This window comes from Telopea speciosissima, chromosome 3, assembly GCF_018873765.1.
Source record: "Telopea speciosissima isolate NSW1024214 ecotype Mountain lineage chromosome 3, Tspe_v1, whole genome shotgun sequence".
Taxonomy (NCBI): domain Eukaryota; kingdom Viridiplantae; phylum Streptophyta; class Magnoliopsida; order Proteales; family Proteaceae; genus Telopea; species Telopea speciosissima.
Genome location: NC_057918.1, coordinates 46,499,203 through 46,513,265, shown reverse-complemented (window position 1 = coordinate 46,513,265; position 14,063 = coordinate 46,499,203). Strand labels below are relative to the sequence as shown.

Sequence of the window (14,063 nt, the reverse complement as noted above, 5' to 3'; positions counted from 1 at the left end):
ACTGATTGTCTTAATCTGATTCAATGGCTCACCTAGTCTACTCTTCAATGGCCATGAGAAGTTTTTACTGCTCTATGGAACATCAAGAATATTTTGAAGTCTTTTTCTATTGTGTGTTTTTGTAAGCAAACCCAGGATTGTATTCAGGTTGCAAATGATTTGGCTATAGCAGCAAGATGCAATAGACATAAGTTGTATGTTATTGATATTTCTTATTTCAGCTAATTTATTTCTTTTCTCACCCAAAAATATAAAAAAACTTAATATTTTGGGCTTTGCTCTAACCAATGCTATTGCATCGTTTGCCACAATGATGGTGTCTCTGATCTCATCCATATTCCAATAAAGAAAAACCCCACTACTCAGAGGTTCAAATCCTTCCATCCCAGATCAAACCAATACAATCAAAATAAGGATTGTTTTCATTAACAACCTTTTCTTTAAGAACTGAATGTACTGTTGGATACAATATCCTCCATCTTTCTAATTTCTAACGATTTCTCTCTGAATCATATCATCCACTGAATGAAACAATGACATATACTTCCCCACCTTGGCACTTGGGAAATGTTAAGCAAATATTCCTAAATGCAATAGAGATAAGCAACGTAGAGCATGACCTCCTTCAACCCACTGACCATTGAGCAATTGCGGCGGTAGAACGCTGAAACAAGGGCGATTGGGAGGGGCGGATATACAAGCCGAAAAGAACGCATTTTACTGCATTTGAAGGTCATACAAATTGTCGGAAAAGACAAACAAATCTCTTTTTTGTTTTTTAGGTTCAATTCCTCTAATTAGTCTCCTCACCTTTCCATTGGAAGTGCTTGGCTCTAACTCGTGCTGGAGTAAAAGCACATACCGTCCATGATTCGGGTACTTCATCAGGTACTTAAAGGAAATTGAATGTTTACAGAAGTGCTTGAAGATAAATCTAATGTGTTTTAGTTGGACTTTTTTGGTTATGAATCTCGTTTTCCATTATTGGCAAGGAGTTCCAGATTCCCCCCCAAGAGAGATTCTGAATCGACAGCATCCTTCAGAGGAAAATTATAGTCTAAAATAGTACATAATTTCTCAGTTTAACAAGTGAAGAGGTTCCTCAATATCTAGTTTAATAAACAAGGTACCTCCAAGCATCATTTCATGTATTTAAAACTAGAAGCAAACATAAAATGTAATCCTCAAGTGAGCTTTGATGGAGCATTAGGCATCAGGACAAGCAGCGGTATTCTGCATGGCATGTTGAAATTTAACTGAGCTTTGATGGAGCATTAGACATTGGTGCAAGCATTGGAGTTTCATATTGCACGTTGATGATCTGCCAAAAAATCCAATTGCCAAACAGAGTGAGGCAACAAGGATAACTCACACAGACAGACACAAGACACGCACAAAGAACCAGACCTGATGAGGAAGCCTTGGGTGTCCCCATGCTGATGCTCCACTTCCGGAGTACATGATTGGTCTTTCTGTTAGAATGTAAATGTAAATAATTAAACCAATTAAGAATCTACCACGTCCAGAAATTGAGTGCATCTCTACAGAATCAGGTACTCACATAGCCACTCTACATTTGGAAATGTTATCCTCTTGTTTCCTCGTAGATATGAAACTTCAAATATATAAAATAAACTGTAAATATATAGTATCAACACCCACCTCCCTCCCCCCTCCCCTAACACACACACACACACACACACACACACACACACACACACATACACAAAAGTATTATCACAAGGCTGGAGGTACATCTATTAATAGTAATTATATGCCAATCGAACAACATGCTAATTAACTTCAGCAACATTCAATGGAAGACAAGTGAGAATGACAAATTCCTGCCAAGCATTTTCACCCCATTCCTACCATTGTTTAAAAATGAGCGAACTGCCCATCAATGTGTTGAGGTTTTGGTGTCTTGACTTCTGATGATGGACTGCTGTGTGGAGCCTCCAGGGGCCGCGGTAAATTTTTTGGAGGACTATATGGGTATTTCGGTAAATTTCCTGTATAGGGTTTCGCTATAAATCTGTAGCAAGAGTTCTTTCTCTGTATTTGAAAATCTGAGAGAGATGTGAGGAACGAACGACTGTAACCCTATTCTCCATTGAGAGTGAAACAGATCTCATCTCACCGTAGACGTAGGCAACCTTGCTGAACCACGTAAATCTTTGCGCGCATTGTGTGATTGTGTTTGCGATTTCCATTCTTCTCTGCATCGTGTTAGGTTTTACAAATTGGTATAAGAGCTTCCAGGTTTTCCATTTTCTGGGGTTTGCTATCACGATGTCAGGGAAGGGATCGAGTGTCAAGTATGGCATCGATAAGTTCAATGGGAAGAACAACTTCACTCTCTGGCGACGAAGGATGGAGGATCTTCTAACAACGGGGTTTGGCGAAAACCCTGTTGGGGAAGTCGAAGAAACCGGAGAAAGTGAGTGATAAAGACTAGGAAGAGATGGAGGAGAAGGCGGTAAGCGCAATTTGTCTGAATCTGTCAGATGACACCTTGCAGTATGTGGTGGATCTCGAATCTGCACCGGAGGAATGGGCGAAACTTGATAGTATCTGCATGACGAAGTCCCTAACGAACAAACTGTTCGTGAAGTAGTTGTATTCTCTACAAATGGAGGAAGGTACGGATCTGTTAGAATATCTTAATACGTTCAATCAGATCATAAGTCAACTTGCATGTCTGGAGGTTTCGATTGAGGATGAGGATAAAGCACTATTGTTGCTAGCGTCACTCCCAGCATCGTATGATCACTTAGTAACAACTCTCTTGTACGGGAAGGAGACTCTTGAGACGAATGAAGTCACAGCTGTGCTCATGTCCAATGAAACAAGGAAGAAGGCCAACGGTACTAAATCTCAAGGAGAAGGTCTCTTTGGGAATGTCAAGGAGCAGGAAAGAGGGAGATCAAATCAGAAGGGATTTGGGAACAGAGGTTGGTCGAAATCAATAGGGGGGAAACCAAAGTGGTCCTGTTACTACTGCAAGAAAGAAGGCCATCTGAAGAGAGACTGTATGAAGAGGAAGGCAGACTTGAAGAAGAAAGGTTTAGATAAGGCATTTAAAGAAGCCAGCGTGGCTGATAGCTCGGATGGGGATGATGGAGATGTACTCTTTATATCATCAGGTAAGAATCAACTTTCTGATTCTTGGATTTTAGATTTTGGTTGTTCGTATCACATGTGTCCATACAAGGATTGGTTTGATACATACAAATCATACATTGATAAATTTGTTCTACTGGGGAATGATGCAGTATGCAAAACCATTGAGATAGGTACTATTAAAATTAAGATGTTTGATGGGATAGTAAGAACCCTATCAGATGTGAGACATGTTCCAGAATTAAAGAAAAACTTAGTATCTCTGGGGGCGCTAGACTCTAATGGCTGCAGGTATACAGCAGTAGGTGGAGTTCTCAAAGTTATTAAGGGAGCTATAGTTGTCAAGAAAGGGCAAATAACAAGAAACCTATACAGGCTCATAGGGAGTACAGTTACAGGTGGAGCATCTGTGACTACAGATGCAAAGTCTGATACAGATGACACTCATCTGTGGCATATGCGATTGGGGCATATGGGTGAAAGAGGTATGATGGAGCCTCATAGAAGGAAATTGTTGAAGGGGATCAAAACTTGCAAACAGAACTCTGCAAATATTGTGTGTTCGGGAAATAGTGCAAGGTTAGTTTTAGAACTGCAAAACACACAAGCAAGGGAGTGCTTGATTATGTACATAACGATGTACGAGGGCAGAATATTTTGTGACCTTCGTTGATGATTACACAAGGAAAGTCTGGGTCTACTTCATGAAGCATAAAAGTGAGGAGTTCACTAAATTTAAAGAATGGAAGGCTGAGGTAGAGAGGAAGATAGGAAAGAAAATCAAGTACTTGAGAACAGACAATGGAGGGGAGTACAGTACAAGCCATTTCTAGAACGTGCAAGGATGAAGGGATTACACGTCACTTCACAAGGTCGATACACCACAACAAAACAAGTAGCCGAGAGGATGAACAGACACTTCTAGAAAGAGCTCAGAGCATGAGGCTGAATGCAAGATCGAGCAAGGTTTTTTGGGCAAAAGCAATGAATATGACATGTTTTCTCATCAACAGGTCTCCATCATAGGCAATTGATTGCAAAATTCCCGAAGAGGTATGGACAGAAAAACCAATAGATTATTTTATTTTGAAAATATTTGGTTGTCCAACCTATGTTCATGTGCGAGAATGGGAAACGTTCCAAGTTAGACTCAAAGTCTAAGCGTGTACCTTTCTTGGTTTTGAGAAAGGTGTAAAGGGGTTCAAGCTATGGGATCCTAGTTCACGAAAGTTGTGATCAGCGGGACGTGGGGTTTGATGAGTCTCACATGTTGAAGTCAAAAGAAGATGACGGAAAGAAAGAAAGATCTCTGTGGGGTGGACTTAGGTGAGTCGAAAAGCAGCGGGAGGGAAAGAGTCATCCAGTGGCTTACGAAAGCAGGAAACGATAGATGATCTCTATACCGTGGCAAAGGGTAAAGGGACACGTACTCACAAAGCACCTGTGAGATACGGGTTTGAGGACATTGTTGCTTATGCCCTCACTGTAGGTACAGTGACCCATCTTCCTACCAGGATGCTATAAATAATGAGCAAGGTGATAAATGGATGACAGCTATGATGGAGGAAATGGAGTCTCTACAAAAGAACAAGACTTGGGAGATCGTTCAAAAACCCAAAGGAAGAAAAACCATTGGGTGTAAGTGGGTCTATCGTAAGAAAGAGGCAGCGTCGGAGAAGGAGCATGAAAGGTTTAAGGCCAGACTTGTAGCCAAGGGCTATGCACAGAAGGAGGGGGTGGATTACAATGAAATATTCTCTCCAGTGGTGAAGCACACTTCTATTCGGGTATTACTTGCTTTGGTTGCTATGTTTGATTTTGAGCTTGAACAGCTTGATGTAAAGACAGCGTTTCTTCATGGGGACTTGGAGGAACAGATTTACATGGAGCAGCCTGAAGGTTTCAAGGTGCAGGGAAAGGAAGATCATGTTTGTTTCCTTAAGAGGTCGCTTTATGGTCTTAAGGAATCTCCTAGGCAGTGATACAAGTGCTTTGACTTCTACATGGTGCAGATTGGCTACACAAGAAGTGAGTATGACTGCTGTGTGTATTATAAAGTGTCAGGTGATAATTCTATTATTCTTTTGATGCTTTTTGTTGATGACATGCTCATTGCAGCCAAGAATAAACATGATGTTATCTCTCTAAAGTCTTTGTTGAGTGCTGAATTTGATATGAAGGATCTTGGTGCTGCCAAAAAGATCCTTGGCATGGAAATCCTTAGAGATAGAAGTGCAAGTAAACTTTAGGTAACTCAAAAGAGATATGTTGAAAAGGTACTGGAGCATTTCAACATGGAAAAGGCTAAATCGGTTAGCACTCCATTAGCTAGCCACTTCAAGTTATCTAAAAAGCAATGCCTTAAAACACATGAGGAGGTGGAGCAGATGTCTCTGGTTCCCTATACCAGCGCAGTTGGGAGCCTCATGTATGCTATCGTATATAGTAGGCCAGATTTGTCTCATGCAGTCATCGTTGTTAGTCGATACATGAGTAATCCAGTGAAGGAGCATTGGAATGCAATTAAGTGGATCTTCAAATATCTGAGCAAGACTACAGGTTTGGGTATTATGTTCAGTGGTAAGGGAAGTTCCACAAAGCTGACAGGATATGTAGATTCTAATAATGCAGGTGATTTAGACAGGAGGAGGTCTACCACAGGTTATGTGTTTACATTAGCTGGTGGACCCATCCCGTGGAGGGCGATGCTTCAGTCTATAGTTGCATTGTCTACTACAGAGGCAAAGTACATGACAGTGGTTGAGGCAGCCAAGGAAGGAGTTTGGTTGACTGGATTGGTTCGTGAGTTGGGGTTGGAGCAAGGAGGTACGGTGCTACACTATGATAGTCAAAGTGTCATCCATCTTGCAAAGAATCAAGTGTTTCATGCAAGGACAAAGCATATTGATGTGAGATTTCATAAGATCAGGGAGCTTGTGTCAGAAGGCAGCATTCACTTGAGGAAAATTCATACAGATAGCGATCCTGCAGATATGTTTACCAAGCCGGTTGATGCAGCTCCAAGAAGGAAGAAGAAGAAGAAGCCCTGAACTTAGGGTTTGAATAGGGAGCCTTAGATTAGGATTATTATTTTCCATACTTAGTTTATTTTATTTTCCTGTTTTTAGATTGAACCGGTTTAGAATTGGTTGCATCCAATTGGTTCAATTGGTCTAATTTAAGTGAAGTGTTCCTATTGGTCAATAAGTCCTTATATCCTATTGGCTAGTATGGAATCTTCTTTTAAATTAGTTGTTTTAAATTAGATTCTTTTATTTTAAGTTAGTAGGGGTATCTTAGTCAATTTACTGTTTTAAATTAGTTAAGTTAGATTAAATCTCTCCCTTCCACAATTTTAGAAGGAGGAGACTTTAATTTATACTAGGATTTGGCCATTGGCCCTTTATTATAAAAGTAGAGGCTCCCCCACATTGAAATTTGAATTAAAAAAACTGTTTTCTGCTGCTGGCCGACTGCTGCTGCTGTTCTGCTCCTTTGAGTGTGCATCCTTGTGGATTTCAAGGTGGAAAGGGTGGGTGGATTCCTACGACTCCTTACGCCGTGACGGCTGGGAGGATCTCTCTCTGAAGGTGGCTTCATCCTTCATCATTCAAGCTGCTGCCGGTGGATTCCAGTGGTGAGTTTAAACTTTAAATTTTGTTTTTCTATTCATTCTCCTTCCCAATCAATTCCCCCTTTATTTTCTGTTTTAACTTCATAAACCCTAATTAATCTAGAACCTATCCAGACCTATTCCCTCATCAGAATCCTCTCATACTTTGACCACAGCTCCTCCTCAACACCCTCCATACTCGATCCAAGTTGCTGCCCCTTCCCATCACCCAAACCCTAATTCCCCTTCATCTCCACTAAACCCTAAATAGTCAAAAACCTGTTCTAACCTATTTAGCCATTCAATTCAGCCCATATTACAGTCGAACCTTCTCCTTACTGTTTAAAAAACTCGACCTTAGTCCCAGCCCTTAGATCCCACTCAAAACCCTTGTTTTGGTAAATTTTCTTAATTTCTAAACCCGAAACCCTAACCCTAAATCTGCAGAATTATAAAACCTAATCAAATCTTCTTCTTTTTTTATATCAAAATAATTCCCTAGGCCTGCTGATCTTTACCATATATTACTTTCATCCAAAACCCTAGCCTAAACCCTAGATTTGCCCTAAACAGCTCCAAATCTGCCCCAAACAACAGACTCGATCAGAGCCTGATTTCACCTGGCTCCTGGTAGGATTATCTCCTATTTTAGGACTACATTACCTGTTACCACAGAGAAGTTCGAGCACTGCTTGGACTTGATCAACATCACTCATTGTTGATAGAGTGATGGATGCACCCTGGTTGTTTGTGGGGTGTGGTGTTGTATCTTTCTTTCAGAAGGTACATGAGGAGATGGAGGCATCTACAACTTATCTTCAAGGTGGCTGGTCAAAATCCAAGCCAAGGTGGAGATTTTTTTAAGGACTATATGGGTATTTCGGTAAATTTCCTGTATAGGATTTCACTATAAATCTGTAGCGAGAGTTCTTTCTCTGTATTTGAAAATCTGAGAGAGGTGTGAGGAACGAACGACTGTAACCCTATTCTCCATTGATAGTGAAACAGATCTCATCTCACCGTGGAGATAGGCAACCTTGCCGAACCACGTAAATCTTTGTGCGCATTGTGTGATTGTGTTTGCAATTTCCATTCTTCTCTGCATCGTGTTAGGTTTTACACAATGTTCTTCTAGGACCTTATAGTATACTATCTGAAATCCTACAGTCTGATCATTTATGCATCTTGGATCTTAGGGCTCAATAACTTGCCACATATCTTAAATTCAGAGGATTCAGGACCAGCAACTACATGGATCAATACTTCTTGATCAATATACTCTTTTTCCTCTTTGTCTATGTTTATGTTTAAACCTCATGTCATACACAAACATGTGCGCACACAAAATATTAGGGGGCCTACGCGATGGTTTGCTCGGGCACAAGGGAGAACAGATTCTGGTTTTTGGTAATTTTTGTATATGTGGAGGGTGATTATCAACGAGGAGTGCAGAATTAGATTGCTCTGCTTATCTCAATTCTCAATCTGCTGATCCCAACCTGGATCTGATGCAGGAGCACATTCACCACCTTTGGATGTGGCTTGATACTCTATTTTGGACCTCTAATTTGTACTTTGTATTTTGGATGTATTGTAATAATGTAGGCTAGATACATATGATAGTTTTTAAATCTGTTTGTCTAAGGTGTCAATTACTATTATACTATTTTATTTGTTTTTAATTAGTGGGGGCCATTGGCATTGATGCAGAATTCCAGCAGGAGGAGGTGAATGAATGAAGGCTTCAAAGCTGTTCTGGTTCTGTGGATTCAGTAGTTGTTTCTGTTGTGGATAAATCAGGTGGATCCCAAATCATATCTCCCTTCCATCTCCCCCTCATCTAGTTGGACCAGCTAAGGAGTTGTGGAAATATGAGCAGAAGCTATGAGTTCGAGGTACAGAACCCACAACTTGGGAGGAGATGAAAGAAGACCTAAAGGGTAAGTAACCATAAAAACACCTCTTCTCCTATATTTCTATAGATATGGATTTTACCAATTAGTAATAACAATACTAGACCCTTTAATCTGGTATACAAAACCATCTGAATTTATACTTCCTTGTACATTCAAGGTTTGACTGAATGATCAGCTAATACCCTACCACAAGGAACCCATTTAGTTGTGGATTACAAGGAACAGTAGGATGCATTGGTTTCACGCATAAGAATTGACGATGATGAACTCCAGTTGACTTCGCAGTTCAAGTCAAGACTGAATCTTGAGATCAGAAAAGAAATCAGCTTCCATGACTTGTACGATTTGCAAGACGGTTTCCAGAAGGCTCTACGAGCAGAAGAGAGCTTGAAGCTTTCCTCCGGGAAGTTTGCTTCTCAATCCGGGGAGTACAATTGAACTGTTACAGCTATCCTTGATACAGGAAGCACCCAGTCATCGGTAAGGACAAGGGTAAGGCACACAGCAGCTGTGATATTGAGTGTTTCAACTGTCACAAGACAAGGCACACTGCCAAGTTCTGTCCAAAAAAAAACAGACAAGCCGCCGTTATGATATGATGCCTTGCCTCGGGACACAGGAACAGAGTTTCCAGATGATGATGAAGAGTAAGCTCATGGGATTCATGTTCTATCCAAGGCTCCATTGGCTGAAAGCAAAGATGAAGACAGCAATGAAGAAATTAAGACAGTTGAAGCATGTTAGAAGTTATGTAATAAGGGTAGTTTAGGAACTAGTCTTATGTCTAGTTGCCTTATTATGTATTTTCTCTTTTTTATCCTTTTTCACCTTTTACCTCCCTAGGGAGGTGGATACAATATTCTCCTTAATATCATTGAAGTAAAATAGATGTGTGGAGTGCTCTCTCCAACACAACATATTACAACCGAAATACTCTCCTTTCCTTCCTCTTGTCTCCTCTTTCTCTCTTCTTCTTCCTCCTCCAACTTCTTCTTCTTCTCTTACTTGCTTACCTAATCTAAAATCCAACTTGGTATCAGAACACTAGGGTTTGAGAGTCGTATTTAGCCTTTTTCTCTTATTCTTTTTCTTCTCTTTGAAACCCTAGGACGCAAAGGGGTTCAAGGAGAAGATCTCTATGTAAAAAGTTGTTGAAGGAGCATGGAATAGGTTCAATATAACCTATTCATGTGGTTGAAGATGCTGTTTGAGCTTTGTTGAAGTTCCCTTGAGGTTTTGAAGCTCTTCCAGCCACTGCAGGAATTTCCGCCAGCCTCAACTTGCAGTCCTTGTTTCTCTTTCCCTCGGCATGAGTTTCAGCCTTAGAATGGGTCTTTAGAATCGCGCAAGGATGTTTATCAAGTCCCATAAATCCCTTCTTGCTGCTTGAAGGATCTATTGGAACATTTTCAGTTTTCATGGGATATCTGTTTCTGCCCAGGTAAAACTGAGACTGCATATTTTCTGTGCTTCTTGTATTGGGACTGCAATATGCTGCTATCTTGGTGAGAAATGAATGGGAACACCTTTTGTGAAGTCTTTAAGCTTGTTTCAGCTTGTGTTACTCCTTGGAGAATGTTAGGATGAAGTCTTGTCGAGAATATGTGGATTTTCTTCCTTGCTGAAATTTGATTCTTGTGTTGGATTCCATATTTGGGTTGAGTGTGTACTCCCCACTTCTTGTTGGTACACTTGTTTATGGTCAAGTGTTTTTTCCCTTACACTATGATTGATTCGGAAACATCTGAGCTTGGTTCGGCTGACTCACAGCCCACTCCAACAGGTCATCAGTTTGTTTATGAGACCTCACACCCACAGATTTCTATTGTGAAGCTTGATAGTACTAATTACTTGGACTGGTCACACTCAGTGAAGCTTTCCCTTAGGAGCAAAGGGAAACTTGGGTACATTACAGGTGTTATTAAAGCCCCAGAGTAGGGTTCTCCTGGCTATGATAAATGGGAGACCGAAAATTCCACAGTCACGACATTGCTAATCTTCTCCATGAAGCCCAAGATTGGGAGAAGGTTCATGCGAAAGGAAACTGCCAAGGCAATTTGGAGCAGTGTCTCTTAAACCTTTGATAGGGTATGTGACTCTGCCAAGGTCTATCTGCTTCACCAAAAAAATAATTCAATGAGGCAGGGTGACGGGACCATTTCTGAGTACTACAATGCTTATATTAGTCTCTTGAAGGAGTATGACCACTACAGGGACCTTCAGTTGACCAATCCAGAGGATGAAGCAAAGGTGTATTGCACTCTTGAAAAGAAGCGTGTCTTCACTTTACTTGGTGGTCTGAACCCTGATTATGAGCCAATCAGACTCCAAATTTTAGGCCGGTCCCCTCTTCCATCTCTTGATGAGGTTTGTAGCTACTTGAGAGGACTCGGCGTGTTACTATGGAACCAGCCCCAGCATCATCTCTTGAGGGGTCAGCTCTCAATTCTTCCTCTTTCCGGGACACCCGTGGTGGTGGTAAAGGCCAGGGCCCTAACCATGGGGAAAACAAAGCAGAAGAGACAGATGGTGCTAGTGGAGGTAGCAGATACCGGTTTAAATGTGATCATTGTGGGAGATCTGGACATACCAAGGATAGGTGTTAGACTCTTCATGGCCATCTTCCTGGTACACGAGGTGGTGCTCGTACTGGCCATAGAGGGGGAGCCGAGGAGCACACTCTGCTATGACTGAGGCAGATGCTACACAAGATGACTCCACTTTGGCAGATGCAGTGTTCGCAGGGTTATGTCACAGCTGAGCACATCTCCTACACCCACGGTAGCTAGCTCCTCTTCACCCTCAGCTTTGTAGGTCTCCACCTCAGCTTCTACTGCAGCCCAGTCTTGGGTCATTGACTCTGGTGCCACTGACCACATGACTGGTACGTCCCATTATTATGATTCCTATAGCATTTGTTCTGGTAAGGATAAGGTTAGGGTAGCTGATGGCTCCCTTTCCTCCATCTTTGGTAAGGGCAGTATTTCTGTTACATTATACATTTCCCTTACTTCTGTTCTTCATGTCCCTAATCTTACTCTTAATCTTTCTATTTGTGAGTCATTTAACTAAATCTCTGAACTGTTGTCATTTTTTTCCTTCTCATTGTCTGTTTCAGGATTTGGTGACGAAGAGGATTATTGGCAGTGGTCGTGAGGAGCAAGGCCTTTATCTTTTTTAACCTTTTTTGCCCACAGCTCAGTCCTATGTGTGTGGACGTAATGATAGTAGTTCTGTGGATTCTGTTATGTTATGGCATCATCGTCTTGGCCATCCATCTTTTGTTGTAATGAGGAAACAATTACCTCACTTATTTTCTTCTATTGCCTCTTCTCATGTTTTTCAATGTGAACCATATATGTTTGCCAAACACTGTCGTTCACCTTATCCATATCATGGTAATAGATCTGCTTCTCCTTTTCATATTGTGCATACAGATGTTTGGGGACCTTCCCCTACTACCTCTTTATTTGGCTATCATTACTTTGTTTCCTTTGTTGATGATTTTTCTAATGCTACTTGGACTGTTCTTATGAAACATAAAAGTGATGTCTGTGATGCATTTAAAAATTTTTATCAATAGTTTGATACTCGAATCAAAATTGTTCGTTCTGATAAAGGGAGGGAGTACATGTTTGGTGGCCTCCAAACCTTTTTTACTGACAATGGCATTATCCATCAACTAGCGTGTGTTGAAACACCCCAACAAAATGGGGGTACTGAGAGGAAAAATCGCCATTTATTGGAGGTCACTCGGAGTCTTCTCTTTGGTATGCATGTTCCTAAGACCTTCTGGCCTGAAGCTCTTCTCACTACTTCTTTTCTCATATATCGCATGCATACCAAACTCCTTGGTTCCAAATCTCCCTTAGAAACCATATCGCCAAAGGTTTCTACTTTCTCTCTTCCTCCCAAAGTCTTTGGCTGTGTTTTTTATGTGCATGCTAACAAACCCCATCGCACTAAACTTGATCCCAAAGCTCTCAAGTGTCTCTCTCTTGGGTATTCTTCTACTTCCAAAGGCTACAAGTGCCATCATCCTTCTTCTCGTTGGTGTCTTCTCTCCAAAGATGTCACCTTTCTTGAATCTGTCCCTTTCTTTGCCTCTTCTCAGCATCCTCTTTAGGGGGAGAATTGCGGAAGTGAACAGGCTGCTGATTTTCTTCATTCTCCTCTCCCTATCTCTCCTTTTATGCTTGACATTGGAAAACACAGTACTGTGGATGTGGTTGATACTGATGATCAATCAGGTGTAAATACTAAATTGGTTGAAATAGAATTGGTTGTTGAAAGCGGTTCTGGTAATGAGAAGGATTACCACATTCAGTACAAAAAAGTGAAAGCTTAAAGAGTAAAGGAAAGAAGACCTGCCAAGAGTCATCTTTGGATCCAGATCCACATTCTGAGATTCATTCTCCTCAATCAGGTGACATCCCTTCTCCTCCATATGATTTAGACATTCCTATTGCTGTTAGAAAACAGAAAAGAGCTTGTACTAATCCTATAGCCCAATTTGTTTCCTATGGTGCTCTTTCTCCTACAGGTCTTGCCTTTATTGCTGCTCTCTCTACTGCTTCTATTCCCAAGAATGTTATTGATGCTATGTCTGAGGAGATGATGGCTCTTGAGAAGAATGGTACTTGGCAATTGGTGGATCTTCCCAGGGGACGTGTCCCAGTTGGATGTAGATGGGTCTATACAATCAAGTATAAATCTGATGGTATTGTTGAGAGATACAAAGCAAGGTTGGTAGCCAAGAGGTACAATCAAGACTATGGAATTGACTATCAGGAGACATTTGCTCCTGTGACTAAGCGCAACTCTATAATAATTCTTTTATCATTCGCTGCCAATAAAGATTGGCCATTATATCAATTAAATGTCAAGAATGCCTTCCTTCATGGTGACTTGGAAGAGAAAGTGTACATGCAAACTCCACCAGGTTTCAAAATACCTTCAGTTGAAGGGAAAGTATGTCTTCTCAAGTAGGCACTATATGGTCTCAAACAGTCACCAAAGGCATGGTTTGAGCGCTTCCGGCAGGCTATTCTGAAGAACGGGTATTCCTAGAGTCAAGCTGAGCACACTCTCTTTACTAAGCGGGGCAATGGTACCATTACGGCCCTTATTGTCTATGTTAATGATATTGTGGTCACTGGAGATGATACAGCTAAGGTAGATAAACTGAAGATCTACTTAGCTCAACAGTTTGAAATCAAAGATCTGGGTCTCTTGAAGTACTTCTTAGGAATTGAAGTATCAAGGTCCAAGAGAGGAATCAACATATGTCAACGGAAGTTTGTTCTTTGATTTGTTGACAGAGACAGGGATGTTAGGATGAAAACCAGCAAGCTCTCCTATTGAGCAGAACCACAAATTAGGAGAAGCTTGTGATCCCTCTCTTGTTGATG

The 14,063-nt window shown here is 41.1% G+C and overlaps 1 protein-coding gene across 3 annotated transcripts in view; it reads right to left on the bottom strand.

The window, feature by feature from the left end:
* Positions 1-1,041: 1,041 nt before the first annotated feature.
* LOC122656998 overlaps positions 1,042-14,063 on the bottom strand; it is a 56,191-nt gene continuing 43,169 nt past the window's right edge. For 2 of the 3 annotated variants that reach the window (XM_043851728.1, XM_043851729.1), the window contains 2 exons: positions 1,408-1,472; positions 1,042-1,321 (listed from right to left, as the gene is read on the bottom strand). In XM_043851728.1, the coding sequence (XP_043707663.1) occupies positions 1,253-1,321; positions 1,408-1,472 (134 nt within the window). In that variant the 3' untranslated portion in view covers positions 1,042-1,252. Of the gene's footprint in view, positions 1,337-1,406; positions 1,473-14,063 lie in introns of all 3 variants that reach the window. The other variant, XM_043851730.1, reaches the window with a different exon arrangement.